Below are 21,995 nucleotides of genomic sequence, written 5' to 3' on the forward strand. Positions count from 1 at the left end.
TAGAGATAACTTAGAAATAAAATCTTTAGGGGTGCCTGGGTGGCTCAGTTGGTTAAGCATATGCCTTCAGCTCAGGTCCTGATCCCAGAGTCCTGGGATCAGGCTCCCTGGAGGGAATCAGCTTATCCCTCTCCCTCTACTGCTCCTCCTACTTGTGCTTTCTCTCTGTGTGTCAAATAAACTTTAAAAATCTTTAAAAAATAATAAAATATGTTTAAAAAAGAAAGAAAGAAAAAGGAGAGTTGAAAGGGGCAGAACTAATTGGGAAGGGGAACAGAACTAGAACAACTGTGTCACTGAAGTCAAGAGAAAAGGAAGGAGGTGCAGGAGTGTCAAAAGCTGCCAAGAGGCCAATAATAATAATGAAGCCCAGGGAAAAATAAGTGGATTTGCCAGTGAACAGACTGCTGGGCTGGGACGCAGCCTAACTTGCAAGAGAGATCAAGTGTTCTGTAACATTTCCCCCCCCATTTTTTGTTTCTGATTCTGCCACTTGCTAGTTGACAACCTTGGGCAAATCACGGAAGCGCTTTGTGCTGAACTTGGGATGAATAAGTCCTACTTCACTGGCTCGTTGTGAAAATTTCAAAAGCAACCTGGCATTCCCTACTCCCCCTTATTTTTGTCCGTAACCTTTATCACCATTCAAAGTATAATTTTTAAATGTGTTCCCCTGCCCCCAGCATTCTAGACTTGCATCCAAAAGGGCAGGGATTTTGTCCTTTTGTTCACCTCAGTATTCTCAGTGCCTAGAATAATACCAAGCACGTACAAGGCACTCAATACGTGTTTGTTGGAATAAATATCCCAGTGGAAACTTCTGGAATTTCTAGAGAGTGGGTGTCAGTTTCCTTTCCAGGCCCAGCCTGCTTGTCATTCCTCTGAGTTCCTTCATGTTCCTCAGTTAATTATAGATGAGATTCTATATCTCACAGTCCTTCCTCATATATGTTTTTAAATTGCCTTAGTTCTAACTAAAATACTTGTCTGTTGTCTCTTTTTTGAGAGAGAGAGAGCGAGCGAGAGAGAGCATGCATGAGGCAGGGAGGGGCAGCAGGAGAGGGAGAGAGCTAATCTCAAGCAGACTTCATGATGTGTATGGAGCCCATCATGGGGCTCAATCTCACAACCCTGAGATCTTAGCCAAAATCAAGAGTGGGACATTTACCAGTCTGAGCCACCCAGGCACCTGTCATCTGTGGTCTTTTTTTTTTTTTTTTTTAAAGATTTTATTTATTTGACAGAGAGAGATCACAAGTAGGCAGAGAAGCAAGCAGAGAGAGAGAGAGAGAGAGGAGGAAGCAGGCTCCCTGCCCAGCAGAGAGCCCGATGCGGAACTCGATCCCAGGACCCTGAGACCATGACCTGAGCTGAAGGCAGAGGCTTAACCCACTGAGCCACCCAGGCAGCCCGTCATCTGTTGTCTTAATTAGGATTTTTTTTCTTATAACCTTCTTTTTTTTTTTAAAGATTTTATTTATTCAACATTGAAAGAGAGATCACAAATAGACAGAGAATCAGGCAGAGGGAGAGGGGGAAGCAGGCTCCCTGCTGAGTAGAGAGCCCAATGTGGGACTCAATCCCAGGACCCTGGGATCATGCCCTGAGCTGAAGGCAGAGGCTTTAACCCACTGAGCCACCCAGGTGCCCCAGGTGCCCCAGAACTACTTATTCTGATCAGAGGGTTGGGGTATGTACTTTGGCTGATGCACAGGCCACATGCCTTCCTTTAGAGCTGAAATGCAGGTTAGATCTAGTGGGGAGCCCACCCAAAGTACATGATTGAGTGGCACAGTTTCCCTGAAAGGGAAATTGAGGTGCTGAAATCAAAGGAAAGACAAATGGAGTTGTGAGAGGGGCTGAGAAAGTGGTGACGCCTTGCTGGGCCCTGGAGGCAGGTGGAAGAGGAGAAAATGCCAATGACCACTGGGCAGGGGTATTATGTTTCTCACCACAATGCTGCTATGCGAATTACTGTGTAATGTATCGGTGCCAGCTTAGCTTTTTTTTTTTTTAATTTTTTTATTTATTCATTTGATGGAAAGAGATCACAAGTAGGCTGAGAGGCAGGCAGAGAGAGAGAGAGGAGGAAGCAGGCTCCCCGCTGAGCAGAGAGCCCGATATGGGGCTCCATCCCAGGACCCTGGGATCATGACCCGAGCCGAAGGCAGAGGCTTTAACCCACTGAGCCACCCAGGTGCTCCCCATCTTAGCTTTTTATTGCTGTTATAATACAGTATCACAAACTTAGGGGCTTGAAATGACACAAATTTATTATGTCCCAGTTCTGGAGGTCAGAAGTCTGAAATCAGTCTTACAGGGCTAGAATCATGCTGTTGCCAGGGCTGTATGGCTTCTGGAGACTCCAGAAGAGAATCTGTTTCTTTGCCTTTTCTAGTTTCTAGAGGCTGCCTGTATTCCTTGGCTCGTGGCCCCTTGCTCCATTGATCCAACCTCTTCTTCTTCAGAGCTCCTTCTTCTGATTCTGATCTTCCTGCCTCCTTTTTATAAGGACCCTAGTGATTTAGGACTCATCCAGGTAACCTCAGTATAATCTTAACCTCAGTAATTTAATATGTTTGTAAAGTCCCTTCTACCACAACAAAGAATCATTATTGAAAAAAGCCTTTTTTAAGTCGACTCCATGCCCAGCATGGAGCCCAACATGGGACTTGAAATTACGACCCTGAGATCAAGACCTGAGTCAGACACTCAACTGAGCCCCAGGCACCCCAACAAGGGATTGTTGACCCAGAAGTCTATGGTGCTGAGAGTGAAACGCTCTGGTATCAATGTACCTAATCTTTTTTTTTTTTTTTTAAAGATTTTATTTATTTATTTGACAGACAGAGATCACAAGTAGGCAGAGAGGCAGGAGGGGGTGGAGGGAGCAGGCTCCCCGCTGAGCAGAGAGCCCAATGCGGGGCTCAATCCCAGGACCCTGGGATTATGACCTGAGCCGAAGGCAGAGGCTTTAACCCACTGAGCCACCCAAGCGCCCCTCAATGTACCTAATCTTAACAATGACAACAGCACAATCACATGTACGCCGCATAAGAATGCACAACTTGAATACTAAGCACATTTTATTTCAAACATCCTTTTTAGAGCCCTCACATATTTATATATAGAGAGACTCCTCTATATATTTTAAATTCTTTAATAGTTTATCCAAGTATTATATGGGTTTACTTTATAAATCTAAACTTTGGATTCACCTGCAATTTACTCTGGTATATATTGATTTTTTTCCCCAAATATCTATCTACATGTTCCCCAAACTTGATTTTTAAAAAAATTTATTTTAAGTAAGCTCCATGCCCAGGATGGAGCCCAGTGTGGATCTTGAACTCATGATCCTGAGATCAAGACCTGAGCTAAGATCAAGAGTGGATATTCAGCCAAATGAGCCACCTAGTTGTCCCTACCAAAAACTTTTTTTTTTTTAGTTTTTTTTTTTAAATTTATTTGGAAAAGATAGAAAGCACACAAGCAGGAGGAGTGGCAGGCATAGAGAGGGAGAAGGAGAAGCAGACTTCCCAGTGAGCAGGGAGTCTAATGTGTGGTTCGATCCCAGGACCCTGGGATTGTGACCTGAACTGAAGGCAGACGCTTAACGACTGAGCCACCCCGGCGCCCCTCTTTATTTTATTTATTTATTTATTTGACAGACAGAGATCAGAAGTAGGCAGAGACAGGCAGAGAGAGACGGGTAGGCAGGGTCCCTGCTGAGCAGAGAGCCAGATGTGGGGCTCAATCCCAGGACCCTGAGATCATGACCTGAGCCGAAGGCAGCGGCTCAACCAACTGAGCCACCCAGGCGCCCCCCTACCAAAAACTCTTAATGAAGAATTCTTCCTCACTGATTTGAAGTGGCCTTTAATTATATACAATTTTTAATGCAGTGTGTCCTATTGTTGGACTTTCTTTCCCTCCCTCCCCTCCTCTGACTTTCCTTCTTTCTTTCCTTCCTTTCCTTCTTATGGTTGTTACTGTTTTCTTTGCTCTTCCTTGTTTCTTATTGCTGCACTTTCTTGTTCATTGGCCTATGTATCTGTTTGTAACCTAGTACCAAACTGCTTTAAATATTGGAGACTATGGTTTAATATCTGGTAGAGTCAATCTCTCATTATTCTTTGCTTCCAGAATTTTCCATCTTTTTAAAGTTTTTCATTTGAACTTCAAAATAAGCTTGCCCTAGCAAATTTGTAAATTAGTATTTTTGCTTGAAATTTAAATTCACATGAAATTGGCATTTGAAGTTAAAGAGAATTGACATATTCATGACATTTAGTCTTCTCATACAAGAATATTTTCATATGTCAACACTTTTGTGTTCCTGGCATTTAACTTTTTTCTTCTTTTGGACATTTCACATTTCTGATTTCACATTCTAGTTAAGTGTCACTTTTTCTTTGGATTTTATTTATTTATTTGAGAGCGAAAAAGTGAGCACACAAAGCAGGGGCAAGGAGTACAGGGGGAGGGAGAGAGAGCATCTCTCAAGCAAGCTCCATGCTGAGTGGAGTGCAGAGCCAGACCTGAGGCTTGATCCCATGACCCGGAAACCATGACCTGACCAGAAGCCAAGAATTGGATGCTCAACCAACAGAACCACCCAGGCCTCCCAAGTATCCCATTGTTTTAAATGGATATTGTAAATGGGGTCTTTTACTCCACTGTATTTCCTAATTGGCTGCTTATATACATGAAAGATTTTAATTTTTTGGTATATAAATGTACATAGCTGAATCACTGAATTTTGTTTGTAATTGTTTTTCCGTTGATTCTCATGGGTTTTCCAATTGAGTTATATCATCTGCAAATATTATTTTTACTTTTACCCCCTTTACTGGAAATAAATATTTATTTCCCTTTTAAAAAAGATTTCTCTTTTTAAAAAGATTTTATTTATTTATTTGACGGAGAGAGAGAGAGAGATCACAAGTGGGCAGAGAGGCAGGCGGACAGAAAGGGGGAAGCAGGCTAAACTGCTCCCCCGCAGAGAGCGAAATATTTATTTCTTTTAAAATTTTATTTATTTATTTATTTTTAAAGATTTTATTTATTTATTTGACAGACAGAGATCACACGTGGCAGACAGGCAAGCAGAGAGAGAGAGAAGCAGGCTCCCCACTGAGCAGAGAGCCTGATACTGGGCTCGATCCCAGGACCCTGAGACCATGACCTGAGCTGAAAGCAGAGGCTTAACCCACTGAGCCATCCAGGCGCCCCTATTTCTTTACCTTATTTGTTTAATTGAATTGGAAATTAACTCCAGAACAATAGTAAGTAATAATGGTAACAGTGGACATCTTGTGTTTGACTTCATTGAGAATACTTCTTGTGCTTCCCAGTGAACATGAATCTAGGTTTTGAATTGAAAATATTTATGTTTGGGGCGCCTGTGTGGCTCAGTGGGTTAAGCCTCTGCCTTTGGCTCAGGTCATGATCCCAGGGTCCTGGAATTGAGCCCCATATTGGGCTCTCTGCTCGGCAGGTAATCTGCTTCCCCCTCCCCCTCTGCCTGCTTCTCTGCCTACTTGCTATCTCTCTCTCCGTCAAATAAATAAATAAAATCTTTTTTTTTTAAAAAAAGAAAGAAAATATTTACATTTTATCATGTTAAGAAAGTATTCATCTCTTCAATTTTAGTGACTAATTTTATAAATATGAAATAGATGCTGAATATTACCACAAGGCTTTTTAGCATCTTTAGAGACAGTCATACGGTTTTTATGCTTTGACCTAATAATACGGTGTTGGCTTCCTAGGTGAAATCTGAAACTGGCCCCCAGTATTCCGAGGGTGGGGAGAGACCAAAGAAAGAGGTGGGACAGCCCAGGCTGGTAGATGGCAGTTTTATGAGGGAACATGTGAAGCTTGTCTTGGGTGGCTACAAGCCAAGTAGATCTCCACGAGATTATAAAAGCCTCTGTAACGTGATGAAGAGGGCCCTTCTCTGTGGCATTCTTTCCAAAACCCCATTACTCCAGTCAAATCACAGGGAACGTATCAGACCCAATTTGAGGACCATTCTACAAACTGTCAAAGTCATGAAAAATAAGGAAAGCCCAAGGGCGCCTGGCTGGCTCAGTCAGTTAGGGCTCCAACTCTTGGTTTCGGCTTGGGTCATGATTTCGGGGTCCTGGGATGGAGCTCCAAGTTGGGCTCTGTGCTCAGTGAGGAGTCTGCTTGAGATTCTCTCTTTCTCCCTCTGCCCTTCCCCCTGCTTGCACTCTCTTTCTCTCTCAAATAAATAGATAAATCTTCAAAGTAGGGGCGCGTGGGTGGCTCAGTGGGTTAAGCCTCTGCCTTCGGCTCAGGTCATGGTCTCAGGGTCCTGGGATCGAGCCCTGCATCGGGCTCTCTCCCCTCCTCAGCAGGGAGCCTGCCTCCCTTCCTCTCTCTCTCTGCCTGCCTCTCTGCCTACTTGTGATCTCTGTCTGTCAAATAAATAAATAAAATCTTTTAAAAAATCTTCAAAGTAAACTTAACGCATTAAAAAGAAAAAATAAAGTAAGTCTGGGAGACAATCACAGGCAAGAGGAAGCTAAGGAGACATGATGACAAAAATGCAGTATGGTGTTCTGGATGAGATCTTGGAAAAGAAAAAGGACTTTAAAAAGCACTGAAGTCTGAAGAAAGTCTGGAGTTTAGTTAATAGTAATATACTGATGTTTTTCTGATTTTGACGGTTGGTCCACAGTAATGGGAGATGATGACATTAGGGGAAGCTGAAGAGTGAGGGATTTGTGGGAACTCTATTATCTTTGCGACTTTTTTTTTTAAGAATTCATTTTTTAAGGGCACCTGAGTGGCTCATTCAGTTAAGAGTCTGCCTTTGGCTCAGGTCATGATCTCAGGGTCCTGGGATCGAGCCCTGCGTCAGGCTCCCCTCTTAGTGAGGAGACTGCTTCTCTCTCTACCCTTCCCCCTGCTTGTGATCTCTTACTCGTTCTCTCAAATAAATAAAATCTTCCTTTTTTTTTTTTTAAGGTTTTATTTATTTGACAGAAAGAGACACAGCAAGAGAGGGAACACAAGCAAGGGGACTGAGAGAGGGAGAAGCAGGCTTCTCGCTGAGGAGGGGCCTGATGCAGGGCCCGATCCCATTCCAGGACTCTGGGATCATGACCCAAGCTGAAGGCAGATGCCTAACGACTGAGCCACCCAGATGCCCCATCAAATAAATAAAATCTTAAAAAAAAAAAGAATTTATTTTTAAGTAATCTCTATTCCCAACATGGGGCTCAAACTCACAACCCTGAGATCAAAAGTTGTATGTTCCACTGATATCAGAAATTGTTCCAGGGGCGCCTGGGTGGCTCAGTGGGTTAAGCCGCTGCCTTCGGCTCAGGTCATGATCTCAGGGTCCTGGGATGGAGCCCCGTATCGGGCTCTCTGCTCAGCAGGGAGCCTGCTTCCCTCTCTCTCTCTCTCTGCCTGCCTCTCTGCCTACTTGTGATCTCTCTCTGTCTAATAAATAAATAAAATCTTTTAAAAAGTTGTTCCAAACTGAAGAGGTTATAAAAAGAAGAAAAATAAGAATATTTTCCCACTGGGCATTGTTACGTGTGGTGGTTTGCCTGGATCTGCTGCTCTACAGCCTACAAAGTTGGACAAAGTTGGCACCGAAGGTGGCAGAGCTGGAAGATGGGAAGGCCTGGATCCCTGAGGATGCCAGGGAGCTGCTGAATAAATTACCCAGCCCTGGAGCAGACCTGCATCTGCACCACTTATTTCTGTGAAGCAGTCATCTCATTTTATTTGAGTTTTGTTGTTGTTTTTCCCTTCCCTCTTGCAGATTGTAGATGAAATCCTTCTGGTTAAGAAGGGCAGCCAAGTGCACCGACTGGTGCATGGAAGTGGCCCAGGGGCTGAGGTGGGAGTCTGTGAGATGCAAAGGAAGGACTGGTGAGGTCTGCTTGGAAATAGCACCAAGACCAGGTTCACGTAGTGGGCTAGTATTGAGCCGAGTCTTTTTTTTTTTTTTTTTAAGATTTTATTTATTTGTCAGAGAGAGAGAGAGAGAGCGCAAGCACAGGCAGAGAGAGTGGCAGGCAGAATCAGAGGGAGAAGCAGGCTCCCTGCGGAGCAAGGAGCCCGATGTGGGACTCGATCCCAGGACGCTGGGATCATGACCTGAGCCGAAGGCAGCTGCTTAACCAACTGAGCCACCCGGGCGTCCCTCTTTTTTTTTTTTTTTTTTTTAAAGTTATTTATTTAGGTAATTTCTACACCCAACATGAGGTTCAGACCTACGACCCCAACATCGAGTCGCATGCTCTTCCACCAGCCAACTAGGCTTCCCAGCTGAGCCTTTTTTTATTTTTATTTTTTAAATTAATTTATTTATTTGAGAGAGAGTGAGAGAGCAGAGGGAGGGGGAGGGGCAGAGGGAGAGCGAAACCTTCGCAGACTCCTCACTGAGCATGGAGCCCCATGCAGGGCTCGATCTTAAGATCCTGAGATCACAACCCAAGCCAAAACCAGGAGTCAGACACTTAGCTGACTGCACCACCCAGGTGTCCCTGAGTCTTTTTCAAAAGTTGAGATATAATTGACATATAACTGAGCTGAGTCGTGAAAGGTGACAGGTGTTTGGGAAGTGGGCAAGGAGGGGTGGGCGTGGAGGGAGCAGGGAGAGGCCGTTAATGTTTCAGGTTCATAAAGAACAGGCAGAACCCAGAGCTGGAGGCCGAGGGAGCTGTAGGGCCATGTCGGAGATGGATGGTCCTGCAGAAGAGAGGTGTCCTGCTAGGGGACCAGCGTGATCAGATTTGCTTGGTAAGGGGCTCCCCTTGGCCGCTCTGTCAAAGAGGGTCAGGATCTGAAAGACTGGAGACTTGGAGACCAGGTTGAATAGTTTAGGACAACAGTGATAACCTGAAGTCCTCAGAAGGTTTATGGGAAGAGATTTCTGGATTTACTTATGTGGTAGAGTCCATAGGATGTGGTCTCTCACTGGATATGGAGGTGCAGGGGAGGGAGAAGTTATAAGCATGGTAAAAACAAAGGTGGTGGTGGGGTGCCTGGGTGGCTCAGTGGGTTAAAGCCTCTGCCTTCGGCTCAGGTCATAATCTCAGGGTCCTGGGATCAAGCCCCCTATCGGGCTCTCTGCTCAGCAGGGAGCCTGCTTCCTCCTCTCTTCCCCCTCTGCCTACTTGTGATCTTTGTCTGTCAAATAAAATCTTTAAAAAAATAAAAAGGTGTTAGGGAGCAAGATAGGGGGTATAGAGGGAGGCTCTGGTTTAAGAAAAAGAAAACAGAATAATTTCACTTTGCCATTTTGCCTTTGAGGTCCAGAAGGGAACTAGGTGGACATGGAGGGGAGACAGTTGAATCTAGTGGTCTGGGGTATAGGAGAAGCCTGACTCAGCAGCATCATGGCATACATGTGCCGAGGGCAGGCGTAGATCACCCAGGTAGGGCACGTGGAGGGAGAAGCCCCAGAACCCCGGCGTACATTCAGGGAGCTAAGATTAAGTGGTATTGCAGAAGACAAGAGGCCATATTTCATAGCAAGATGAGTATTCTAAAGAGTGTTTGTCCAATAGAAATATAATTCCAGCCACATAATTCCAGCCCCTTCATATCTATACTAGAAAAGTAAAAAGAAACAGGTAAAGTTAATTTAAAAAAAATTTTAAAGATTTTATCTACTCATTTGAGAGAGAGGATAAGCAGGGGGGGATAAGCAGGATAAGCAGAGAGAGAGGATAAGCAGGATAAGCAGACTCCCTGCTGAGCAGGGGCCTTGATCCCAGGACCCCAAGATCATGACCTGAACCAAAGTCAGACAATTAACTGACGGAGCCACCCAGGAGCCAAAAGGTTAATTTTAATAATATATTTTATTTCACCTGAAATAGCCCCCCCCCAATTATTTCAACATGTAATCAATATAAAAATGTCAATGAGATCTTTTACAGTGTTTTTTTTTTTTTCTTGTACAAAGTCTTTGAAATCTGGTATTTACACCTACTGCACATCTCAGTTGACCAGCCCCATTTGAAGGTTCAAATCCTCTCTCAGCCCAAATTTTCTCACCTGTGAAACAGGGTATCGTGGCTGTTTGGCATGTAGGGTAAAGTTCATGACGCATAGCAGTCCTCGAATCCACGGTGGTTTGGTTTTTTTTTTTTTTTAAGATTTTATTATTTATTTGACAGACAGAGGTCACAAGTAGGCAGAGAAGCAGGCAGAGAGAGAAGAAGGGAAGCAGGCTTCGCTGCGGAGCAGAGAGCCCGATGTGGGGCTCGATCCCAGGACCCTGGGATCATGACCTGAGCTGAAGGCAAAGGCTTTAACCCACTGAGCCACCCAGGTGCCCCTCCACGGTGGTTTTTATGAAGGGAGGGGAGAGCTTTGTCGTGGGGGCGGTGGAGGTGGTAAGGAATGGTTGGACGTTTTGTGTTTTCTTCAAAGATGGTAGAGGCTTGGTATGTTTTTAGGCTACAGGGAAGTTGCTGGTAAAGAGGGAGACAGAGGAAAGAAGGGATAAAGCAATGTTAGAACATTTGAGAAGGTAACAGAGGGAGATGGAATTGAAAATTAGCCTTAAACCCTAGCTGGGCACTTTTCTTCTCTGAGAACAAAGGGAAGGAAGCCAGGGTGGACAGGAGCAACGCTCACTAATGGGTCCTCATTGCGTTCTGTATGTAGAGTCCTCTCTGCACTGTGTGCATTTTCCCAACCCGTCCTGCCAGCTCCCCGAAAGGTGGGGCCTGCCAGTGATCCTGATGATAGCTGAGGAGATGGAGTCTGTGAGGGTAACTTTCCTATGGTCATAGAGCTTGTGGAGCTAGCGTTTGAACCCAGGAATTCTGATGCCAGAGTCTAGATCCATCTTTCTGGCAGAATGTTCCTTATTTTGGTTTTGCCTTGTGTTTCTTTATGATTAGATTCAGGGTATGGATTTCTGACCAGAATACTACACAAGTGATGCCTCCTTCGCAAGCATCACATCAGAAGGTGCGTGATGTCTCTCTGCCCCTCAGTGGCCACTCCGTCAAAGTGCGTCCAATTTCTCCAGTTCATAGTTAATCTTTTCGCTTTCAACTAACAATTTGAGTGGACACTTTCGATTGTATGTATGTATGTATGTATGTATGTATGTACGTATGTATTTGAGAGAGAGAGAGAGGTCGAAAGAGAGAATGAGGGTGAGGGAAGAGCAGAGAGAGAGGGAGAAGCAGACTCCCTGCTGAGTGGGGAGCCTGACATGATGCAGGGCTTGATCCCAGGACCCTGAGACCATGACCTGAGCTGAAGTCAGACACTTGACCAATTGAGTCATCTAGGGGCCCCTCGAGTGGACATGTTCAAACCTCCTCCTGCTCATCATCATGTTCCCTCCTAAATCTAGCCTCCATGCATGATTCTTGTCCATTTCACGGTGATGGCTACAAAACTCCAGCACTCCCCAACACCCCCCATTTGGCGCTCAGTGACATTCCACTTGAGCAAGAGCCCTCCTTTCTCTCCTCTTTCAGGACATGAATTCACTGATTCTGATTTTTTTTGATGTGGTACAATTTATTAGTGCCTTAAGCATTTTAGTGCCTAATATCCCAGATCTGGCTGCTGGCAGCCCCTTCAAAGCTGGCTCCTTTATCTTATGACACGCCTCCTTTTTTTTTTTTTTTTAAATACTTTCTTTTTGGCATAAAACAATGTTCCAGGCTCCTCCTCTCATATCTACAATGCCCCAGCCCTGGAATCAGCCATTTCTCTAAAACACTCTGCTACTGGGTTGCCTGGGTGGTTCACTCCATTAAGTGTCCAACTCTTGGTTTCAGCTCAGGTCATGATCTCAGGCTTGTGGGATCAAGCCCTGCATTGGGCTCTACACTCAGCTCGGAGTCATTTATGACTCTCTGACTCTCTCTGCCCTTCTCCACCTCTCTCTCGCGCTCTCTCTAATAAATAAATAATCTTTTTTTTTTTTTTAAACCTGATTCTTTTTAGGGGGAAATGGTATTAGAGAACAAGATCTCATGGCAAAATGTGCTTATTGCTAATGGAGTGGAATTGATTTTAGGCCCTTTTTGCAGACAGAGCTGAATATACATGCATACACGTATATACACAATAAGAATGTACTCACCCATACATAGTCTAGAAATCATGAGTCCACACTGATGTCTCCAATTCCAATCCATTGTCACAGTTTTTGTTTCCCTCCATTAAATGTTTCTTCTTCCAGATTGAGAACCCCGACTCTTTTAACATCAACACCTGTATTCATTTGCTCAGTCATATGATACACCTAAAAGTTTCAGAATCATTTTGCTAATACCAGCACTAAACAAACCTACCAAAGATAGTTCAGAACTTGTTTGAATTTCTCTTCCCATTCCACCCCACCAGCAGCCTCCAGTGCCTTCTTCCCTACCACCTCCTAGCAAGGTTGTTTGTTGATGGGGTCAAGGTAATAGGGAGGGGCAGAGTGCTTAAGGAAATGGAGGGGGTGTGAACTAGTCCTGCAAGCGGGTGTGTGTGTGTGTGTGTGTAAACTTCAGTTTTCAGAAGCAGGAAGTTAGTTTCAGAGGCTGGACGGGATCCATGAGCTGGGGCCCCAGTTCACTTGAGGGCATGTTTTCCTGCAGCCATCTTGGCAGCCTGGGTGTAGGAGTAGAAGACAGATGGTTGGGATGGCTAGACTGATCCAACATTGGGGAACTACCAGGTGGATGTGGCAGAAGGACAGAGATGGAGGACTCCAGGGTGCTGGCAAGAGAGTGGCTGACATATGTGCCCGGCAGTCTGGGCTGAGTTGGGGAGGAAGTGAAGCCAAGAAGGAGAAAGGAGAGTCATTGGGGCTTGGGCTGGGCTGCGAAATTTCTAGTCACTGAATACCACCATCTAGGAATAGCCTGTTCAGGGGACTGGAAGTACAGATGGCTTGGACCAAATCTGGCAGGGGGCAAAGTGGAAGGGGCAGGACTTTGAGCAACTGAAGAGCCTTTGTTTCCCCAAGGAGCAGAGGCTGGGTGGGGGGACCACACTGGCCCTGGCTGAACAGAGAGGCTGTCTCAGTCGCAATAGTGCCTGATCAACAGCTGTGAGAAATGTTCAAATAAATGTGATTTTGTAAAAATGAAGAGAACTTGGGGATTATTTCAGGACAGTCAATTTACTTTAAGGGCAAGAAACAGGTTGGGAGCTGTGAAGCCACTGTACTCCCTCCCCCAGCAGCCTGGGTGGGGTTCAGACCCAGGGGCTTTAAACTTAAGTTGATGGCTCTCTCTAACCCACTACCACATTCTGAAGCTAGCAGAATGTCTTCCGGACTGGTTTGTTTTAGTGCAGAACAAGTTCTGTTTTCCTACCTGGGTTTGAAGCAGGAGGGCAGGAATGGCGTCTGCTGGTGCATTCCTTCTGATGGATGGATCAGTGGGAAGAGTTTGTATCTTAGGGAAGAAAGGTCCCAGGGAGTCTGAATTTCCAAGTAGCATTATTTCTTTTTATATTCTTGGGGATCTTCCTTTCTTTTGACTCTTATTAAAGCAAGCATTACTCTGGACATGTGGTGTAGGCTTTGTCACCAGAGCTTTGTCTGTAGATAGACTAATTAAAACAGTGCTGTTCCAGGCACCTCGGTGGCTCAGTGGGTTAAGCGACTGACTTCGACTCAGGTCATGATCTGGGAGTCCCCTATCCAGTCCAGCAGCAGGCTCCCCCTCCCCTGTCCCCTCTCATGCTCTCTTTCACTCTCTCTCAAATAAATAAATAAATAAATAACATTTAAAAGCGATCCTTTTCTGAACCCAGTTTCACAAGGAAGATTGTTTCTCACAGACCAGGTGACTCGGTTAAGCTGGAACCCACTCAAAGGGGAAAATTAATTCAGAGCTTCCTTTTATTTGATCAGGCAGCATCAAGGTGAAAAAAAGGGGACGAAGATGCTGGGCCTCATCAAGCATTAACAGAGGTGGGTTTATCTGCCCCAGGAATATTCCATTAAGAAATAGGTCCCTGGTGGAATGTAGCTCAGCTAAACCCAGCCATGCCTTATAGTTTGCCTTTGTAGCTTAAAGGACAGAGTAAGTTTTGTGGCATCAAAGGTATCCTGTGCAGAAAGTGCCAAGTCTCTGAGCTCTGGAAACACCTCTGCTATCCTAGGGAATGAAAGCACAACTAGTCTGAGAACAGCCTGGAAAACCAGAAGTAGCAGTTTTATTTCTGCAAAGCAGAGCCTTTTGTGTAGCATTTTTGCTGAAAGCTGGGATCAACATTGGTGACATCACTAAGTCAGAGATCACCGGTAGTATCGAGTGGCCAGGTACCAGGAGATCTCCAAAATTCTTACACTGTTTTTAAATTTTTAAAAAATTTTTTAAAGATTTTATTTTTTTTATTTATTTGACACACAGAGAGAGATCACAAGTAGGAAGAGAGGCAGGCAGAGAGAGAGGGGGAAGCAGGCTCCCTGCCGAGCAGAGAGCCCAATGTGGGGCTCGATCCCAGGACCCTGAGATCATGACCTGAGCCAAAGGCAGAGGCTTAACCCTCTGAGCCACCCAGGAACCCCTGTTGCACCTTTTTAACGACAAATGGAAAAAACAAACATGCACCTAGATTTTTTTTTTCAAGGAGCCTGTATGTCCATACAGAGTTCCTGTATCTAATGTTCTACCACAAACTTAAGGGGAATGCTAACTGTCATCACCTTACTTGTTTGGAATTGTTTCTGCCACTTCTTTTTTTTTTTTTTTTTAAAGATTTTATTTATTTATTTGACACAGAGAGATCACAAGCAGGCAGAGAGGCAGGCAGAGACAGAGGAGGAAGCAGGCTCCCCGCTGAGCAGAGAGGACCCTGGGATCATGACCTGAGCCGAAGGCAGCAGCTTAACCCACTGAGCCACCCAGGCGCCCCTGTTTCTGCCACTTTTAAGAAGTGTCCCTTCTCCAAAGACAGAAAGGAATATTGACACAGGACCTCAATAGTGACCACATGGTCCCCAAAATAAGACTTCTAAAGAAAACATGTTCACCTTAAATCCGTCTTGAGTCTTAAATGTTATCTGTGACTATGCATTTAACTTATAAAGAAAACAGAGTATGAAATACATTATTTTTCCCTTTTCCGTTAAAAAAATATGTATATATTTTAATAATCTTTATGGGATTCAAACTCACAACCCTGAGGTCAAGTCACATGTTCTACCACTGAGCCTGCTAGGCACCACCCCCTCACCCTAACCTTTTTCGACAACTGTTGATTGTCAAGTTGATCTTGGTCTCTGACCTGACTAAAATGCTCTTTTTTCTACTTTTCCCTGATTCCATTCTCCTGATTCACTCTTAGTGATCAAGATGCTTTGGGTTGTTTGTCCTGTAGCATTTGTGATGTTCACACAGAATCAATCAGTTTATCATTTTCAACTTTCCAGCTCGAGGCACCCCTCACAGCTTCCTACCAATAGCACAATGAGGGGCACCTGGCTGGCTCAGTCGGTTAAGCATCTGCTTTCAGGTTCTAGGATCGAGTCCTGCATCTGGCTCTCTGCCCCACGGGGAGCCTGCTTCTCCCTCTCTTTCTGCCTGCTGCTCCCCCTACTTGTGCCCCCTCTCTCCCATTCTCTCTAATAAATTTAAAAAAAAAAAAAAAAGGACAATGAGAAATGACTGGCATTCGGCTGCCAGAGGCTGCAGCATGTAAATACCAGGTGGGCGCTTCTTCCTAATCACGGGAGCAGGAAAGCTTGCCTCTCTTCTAAAGAAAACATGTAGCTGCTCCTTTGCAGGGCTGTGCATTGAGCAGGGCTCAGCTCAAACCGCACCACTTTTTGGCAATTACCAGATATGGAGGCTGTGCCTGGACTGCATGTATTCTCTCCTTTTGCCCCTTCAATATCTTAGCACCCAAACCACGTCTCAGGAAGCTTTCCCTCAGGCCCCCACCTCAGGAAGTTTTTTCCTTTCAAAAAGTACTTAAAGGGGCTCCTGGGTGGTACAGTTGGTTAAGTGTCTGACTCTCGACTTCAGCTCAGGTCATGATCTCAGGGTCGTGATTCTGAGCCCCGTGTTGGGCTCCGTGCTGACCATACAGTGAGCTCGAGATTCTCTCTTTCCCTCTCCCTGCCTCTCTCCCCACTTGTGCTCTCATTCTTTCAAATACAATTTTTTTTTTAAGATTTTTAAATTATTTATGTGACAGACAAAGATCACAAGTAGGCAGAGAGGCAGGCAGAGAGAGAGGAGGAAGCAGGTTCCTTGCTGAGCAGAGAACCTGATGTGGAGCTCGATCCCAGGACCCTGGGATCATGACCTGAGCTGAAGGCAGAGGCTTTAACCCACTGAGCCACCCAGGTGCCCCTAAAATCTTCTTTTTTTTTTTTTTTTTAAGAATTAAAAAATATCTAATCACAACCCCACAGATCTTGATTGCTTAAGCAGACAGAATTTCATCACTCTATCACTCCAAGTAGTCTAATGGGTGAAGTACAAAAAATATTACAATTCTATTCTATACATTATTACCAACTCACTATGACCAATCATCTCAGACCATAAAATCCTCAGTGTTGAATATAAAAGGGCATGGTTTATGAAAAATAAATTCCGGGATCGCTGGGTGGCTCAGTTCGTTAAGTGACTGCCTTCAGCTCAGGTCATGATCCCAGGGTCCTGGGATTGAGTCCCACATCAGGTTCCCTGCTTGGCAGAGAGTCATTTCTCCCTCTGAGCCTCCCTCTTCTCATGCTCTCTCTCTCTCAAATAAATAAAATCTTAAAAACAAAACAAAACAGAAAAAGAAATTCCCTAAGTTCTGAGGAAGAATCTGATCACATATTCTGATCTTTTAAAGATTAACTTATTTTATTTTTTAAGATTTTATTTTAGGGGCGCCTGGGTGGCTCAGTTGGTTGGACGACTGCCTTCAGCTCAGGTCATGATCCTGGAGTCCCGGGATCGAGTCCCACATCGGGCTCCCAGCTCCATGGGGAGTCTGCTTCTCCCTCTGACCTTCTCCTCGCTCATGTTCTCTCTCACTGTCTCTCTCTCAAATGGATAAATAAAATCTTTAAAAAAAAAAAAAAAAAAAAAAAAAAAAGATTTTATTTTAAAATTTATTTTAGAGATAAAGAGAGTGCATGAGAGGGGGGAGAAGCAGAGATACAGGGACAAGCAGATTCCGAGCTGAGCATGGAGCCGGATATGGGGCTCAATCTCAGTCTTAGATCATGACCTGAGCTGAAATCAAGAGTCAGAGGCTTAACCAACTGAGCCACCCCAGCGCCCCTGCATATTTTGGGTTTTTATTCCAAAAATATCATCATACTGGGATACTTTTTACAAACTTTCTCCAAAATTATTTGAAGCAAAAACAAGTATTTCCGAACAACTTTCAATGGTTGGCCCTCAGCGGTTTGTAACTGTTTAGGGACTTGTCCTTGAAAGTTACCCTCTTAGGGACAAAGGTGGGGTTTTGGCTGTTTGCTTTCTAGATACTTAAAATGCTGGGTTTTCGGGTGTGAGTTTAGGTTTTAGCATGTGAGTAAGGTATGGAACAGGACAAGGGCAGACACCTGCTTTGGCAGTACATATACTCAAGGAGATACAGATACTGGGAAGAGTAGCATGACCCCTGCAGAAGGAAGACACGAACATTCGTGAAATGTTCCCTATTAGAAACCAAACCAGGGGCGCCTGGGTGGCTCAGTGGGTTAAGCCGCTGCCTTCGGCTCAGGTCATGATCTCAGGGTCCTGGGATTGAGTCCCGCATCGGGCTCTCTGCTCAGCAGGAAGCCTGCTTCCCTCTCTCTCTCTACCTGCCTCTCCATCTACTTGTGATCTCTCTCTGTCAAATAAATAAATAAAATCTTAAACAACAACAACAACAACAACAACAAAGAGCTTGGGCCGATATCATCACCTTGAAAAACATTCACGCAGGTGGCGCCTGGGTGGCTCAGTGGGTAGACCGCTGCCTTCGGCTCAGGTCATGATCTCAGAGTCCTGGGATCGGGCCCCGCATCGGGCTCTCTGCTCAGCAGGGAGCCTGCTTCCTCCTCTCTCTCTGCCTGCCTCTCTGCCTGCTTGTGATCTCTGTCTGTCAAATAAATAAATAAAATCTTTAAAAAAAAAAACATTCACGCAGTGTGTGAGGCGGGATATGGGGTGGACAGTATTCGGGAGCTCTCTGAGCTATGTCCTCAATTTCTCTGTAAATTTAAAACTGTTCTCAAAATAAAGTCTATTAATTAAAAAAAAAAAAGATGCAGACACTGGAATTGTGGACATGACAGGCTGTAGTCGGCAGACTGTGCTTGCTGCTCACGAGAGAGATAAAAATATAAAACACCCGTTCATGTAAGGTGATGCAGTAACAGATCAAAGGAAACAACTGGCTAGAGAGAAAGAATTTTAATCAGTGGGCTAGAAAATGTACGTAACTGTGTTGAACATAATATATGTCATACTAAACTCAGGCTAATACATGAATTGTTGTCTCTGTGTGGTAACACCTCAGCAGGAGCAAACCTGATAAATCACTAACTGACCATTCGGTGCTAAAAAGCTTTGATGCAACTTTTTTTTTTTTTTTTAAATAAAGCACACTCCCAGAATATGTTTAAAATAGAATCTGAGCTCTTAAAATTGATTTGCGCATAATTTTAGAGAGAATGTCTATTGGTTAAAGTGAGGTATATCTGGGCTGTGGGTTCATGAGCACACACTTCAATTTCTGACAAAGGAAGCTTTTCTCAACATCATAATAAAATTTTACTTTATGAGAAAAGTAATCTAATGCATGAGGTATGTATCAGAAGGGCACGCAGGCAACGCAAGCACACAGCATAAGGTCAGTGCACAATGAACACGCCACACAGTATACTGTAAGTGAACGTAGCTCCCAGTCGTACAACTCCCCTCATTACAGAACGTGTCTCACCCAAAACGTGGCAGCCTATGGGTATGTGTATATGTGCAAGGATGGGTACACTGTCATGGTGGTGTGGCCCCTCCTTGCGGCAGGATATCTGTTCCTGGACCAGCTTGGCTTCATATCTGGAACTGGCTCTTGGCTGGGATTTGTGCTTCTCTTTGGAGAGCACGACACTGTGAATCCTGGCTTCTCTGTCTGTGCAAACAAGATATAAAAGTTGAGTCACTTTAGGTTGCTATTTCTAAAGTTACAGTTAGGGCTGGGTTGGTTTTACAAGGAGTTAGTGAGAAGTATTTGCATTTCCCCCCAAATACTGAAGCAGAAAGTAGTTGATGTTCCAGGGCAGAGAGGGGTCAAGCATTTGCCTTCAGAGAGCCGAAGAAAGGTCCTTAATGGCCCATAGTTCCATGACTGCATTTCATAAACTCTAAAGACATTACACAAAGAGAAGAACTTGATCTACAAAAGAGGAGATTGTCCCACTGTTTGTGACTCTGCTTATTCACTATATGAGTTAAATGCCTATGTCTCCGTTAGAGAAATGTTCCACCAGAGAATGGAGGTAAGGACACCTGGGTAGCTCAGTTGGTTAAGCGTCTGCCTCTGTCTGCCTTCTGCTCTGGCCATCAACAGGATCCTGGCACGGAGCCCTGTGTTAGGTTCTCTGCTCAGTGGGAGTCTGCTTCTCTCCATGCCCCTCCCCCTGCTCATGCTCTCTCTCTCTTAAACAAATAGAGAAAATATCGAAAAAAAAAAAAAAAAAAAAAAAAGAAGAAGAAAATGGAGGCAAAGGTAAAAGCCTGGATGGCATTCCCCTGCTACATTGGGTTTAACTGAATCCCTGGTTGCATGTTGCAGCCTAACTGGCAGGTTCTGAGGATGGGTGGGATGTGGCTTGAGCAATGTGGAGACCTCCTGTAGTGAATGCCTACGGGACGTTGGGGGGGGCGGGCCCTCCAGTGGGCAGCTCAAGGTTCACCTGCCTGTCAGGGCAGAAATCCTCCTTGATTTGAATTTACCTACACCTGTCTTCCCACTGCTCTCCAGGCTCTGTGATGCCATGGTTATCGCACTATAGATCTTCCACACCTCCTAGAGGATGGCTGCCTTAAGGGAGGGATCCTGTCTCAGTCCTCAGGGGTCCCGCATCTTGGAGGGTCTCCAGAGGATACTGATGGGTATATGGGAGCACGGATCTGAGAAGTCCCGAACAGCAGCCTTGGGAAGACAGCAGTGACCTCCCCATGGGAGAACTGTCCATTTTCTCTCTGGTAGACACACGTGAGTCCAGGGATTCTCAATCTTTGTTCCCCCAGGGTTCACATGAGCCACACCCTCCCACAGACTCCCCAGGGCTCTCTGGCATGACAGCTTCTTAGCTGTTTCTCCACCTCTTTTCCCTCCTTCTCAGGAAAGAAAATGCAAATGCAAATGAGCAAGAGGGATGTTATTAGAGGGATGAATACAAGCTCATTCTAACTTACTCCTTTAAAAAAGCAAATCATTGGGCGCCTGGGTGGCTCAGTGGGTTAAGCCGCTGCCTTCGGCTCAGGTCATGATCTTAGGGTCCTGGGATCGAGCCCCACATCGGGTTCTCTGCTCCACAGGGAGCCTGCTTCCCTTTCTCTCTCTCTCTGCCTGCCTCTCTGCCTACTTGTGATCTCTGTCTGTCAAATAAATAAATAAAATCTTTAAAAAAAAAAAAAAAAAAGCAAATCATTCACAAACCTCGGTATGGAACACGCTCTGGTAACTGTGGGCGTGAGGCACACCTCACGATGGATGGCGGCACCCCGGGTTCTTGTTAACATCTCCTAGGGTCGAGAACCACTGCGTTATTCACTATCTGCTGCCACGGACTTACAGAGTGACAGCCACCTAACAATCGTTCGCTAAAATGAAACTAAATTCTCCAGGGCTAGAGGTAGGATTCCTCCCGTTCCTGCGGCACCTTGTGGGCTGTGTTCCTTGACGGTCGGGTGGCTTAGATGTTCACCTGAGCGGAGCAAATCCTAGGAAGTGAAACTGTGGGCTGTGGCTCACTCCCCCTCCTGATCATGTCACACACTTGAAATCCAAGTCGGATTAGCTGCTGGCATCCACACAGAAGGGGAAATACCTGCATCCTCTCTTTATTCTTCGTCAGAATCAAGGAGGTCATTTTCGATGGGTCCAGGGAGCTGCCTTTGTCTCTCCCATGTAGCTGTGGCGGAGACAAACGAACACATTTTCAGTAACGTTTCCACTTGCACAAGTGTCACTACACAGAATAGACACTGACAGTTTTTATTCCTGCGTGATAAGTCATCACAGTACTGTAACACTAAAAGAGAGGCTAGCCACAGAGGAATAATTATTCAAGGAAAAGCAGGAAACTAATATTCATGGAGTTGCCTACCATATGGCAGGCACTTGACACACAGTTTTACATCGAACTTTCTCAACAATGTTTATGATGCATGTATTATTACCCCAATATTTTAGATACAGAAACCAAGTCCTGGAGTGGTTAAGTAGCTCATGAAAAGCGATAATGAGGCTGGAATTTGAAGTCGAGACAGACTTGAAAGCTTTGCTCTTGCTGCCATCACACTAGACACTGAACAGCGCTCAGTGCGGGCTGTGCTCTGTGGGGGTTCCTCAGTGTAACACCGTGGGACCACTTTAGATCCCTGTGAACCAAGGGTAGTATTTGGCTTGAGAAGGGCCTGTTTCCCACCCTATCCACTAAGAGTTATCTACTAGTATACCAAAACTTAAAATTTTTTTAAACTTTTTTATTTTTAGTGATCCCTATGCCCAACATGGGGCTTGAACTCATGACCCCAAGATCAAGTGTGGCATGCTCTTCTGATTGAGCCAGGCCAGGGGCCCCACCAAAGCTTATTTTTATACATAAAAAACCAAAAAAAAAAAAAAAACCCAAAGGAGCACCTGGGTGGCTCAGTCGGTTGAGCATCCAACTCTTTTTTTTTTTTTTTAAGCTTTTTATTTATTCGACAGAGAGAGACACAGTGAGAGAGGGAACACAAGCAGAGGGAGTGTGAGAGGGGGAAGCAGGCTTCCTGTTGAGCAAGGAGCCTGATGCGGGG

At 44.9% G+C, this 21,995-nt stretch overlaps 1 protein-coding gene and 1 long non-coding RNA gene across 10 annotated transcripts in view; both read right to left on the reverse strand.

Moving 5' to 3' along the window:
* Positions 1–10,343: 10,343 nt before the first annotated feature.
* On the reverse strand, positions 10,344–13,601 carry LOC309873042. The gene is made up of 3 exons (XR_014316167.1): positions 13,338–13,601; positions 12,113–12,274; positions 10,344–10,472 (listed from the first exon to the last, which is right to left on the reverse strand). It is a non-coding gene; the product is annotated as an uncharacterized lncRNA (long non-coding RNA).
* Positions 13,602–18,365: 4,764 nt separating this feature from the next.
* AGBL2 (AGBL carboxypeptidase 2) overlaps positions 18,366–21,995 on the reverse strand; it is a 43,105-nt gene continuing 39,475 nt past the window's right edge. For 6 of the 9 annotated variants that reach the window (XR_014316115.1, XM_082747595.1, XM_082747599.1 and 3 more), the window contains 2 exons: positions 21,023–21,106; positions 18,366–19,098 (listed from right to left, as the gene is read on the reverse strand). Coding sequence is in view for 7 of the 9 variants with exons in the window: in XM_082747595.1 (XP_082603721.1) it covers positions 18,925–19,098; positions 21,023–21,106 (258 nt within the window). In the remaining 2 variants the exon portion in view is untranslated. Of the gene's footprint in view, positions 19,099–20,631; positions 20,718–21,022; positions 21,107–21,995 lie in introns of all 9 variants that reach the window. The other 3 variants (XR_014316116.1, XM_082747596.1, XM_082747597.1) reach the window with 2 other exon arrangements.

The sequence above is a fragment of the Mustela nivalis genome, assembly GCF_964662115.1.
Source record: "Mustela nivalis genome assembly, chromosome: 9".
Taxonomy (NCBI): Eukaryota; Metazoa; Chordata; class Mammalia; order Carnivora; family Mustelidae; genus Mustela; species Mustela nivalis.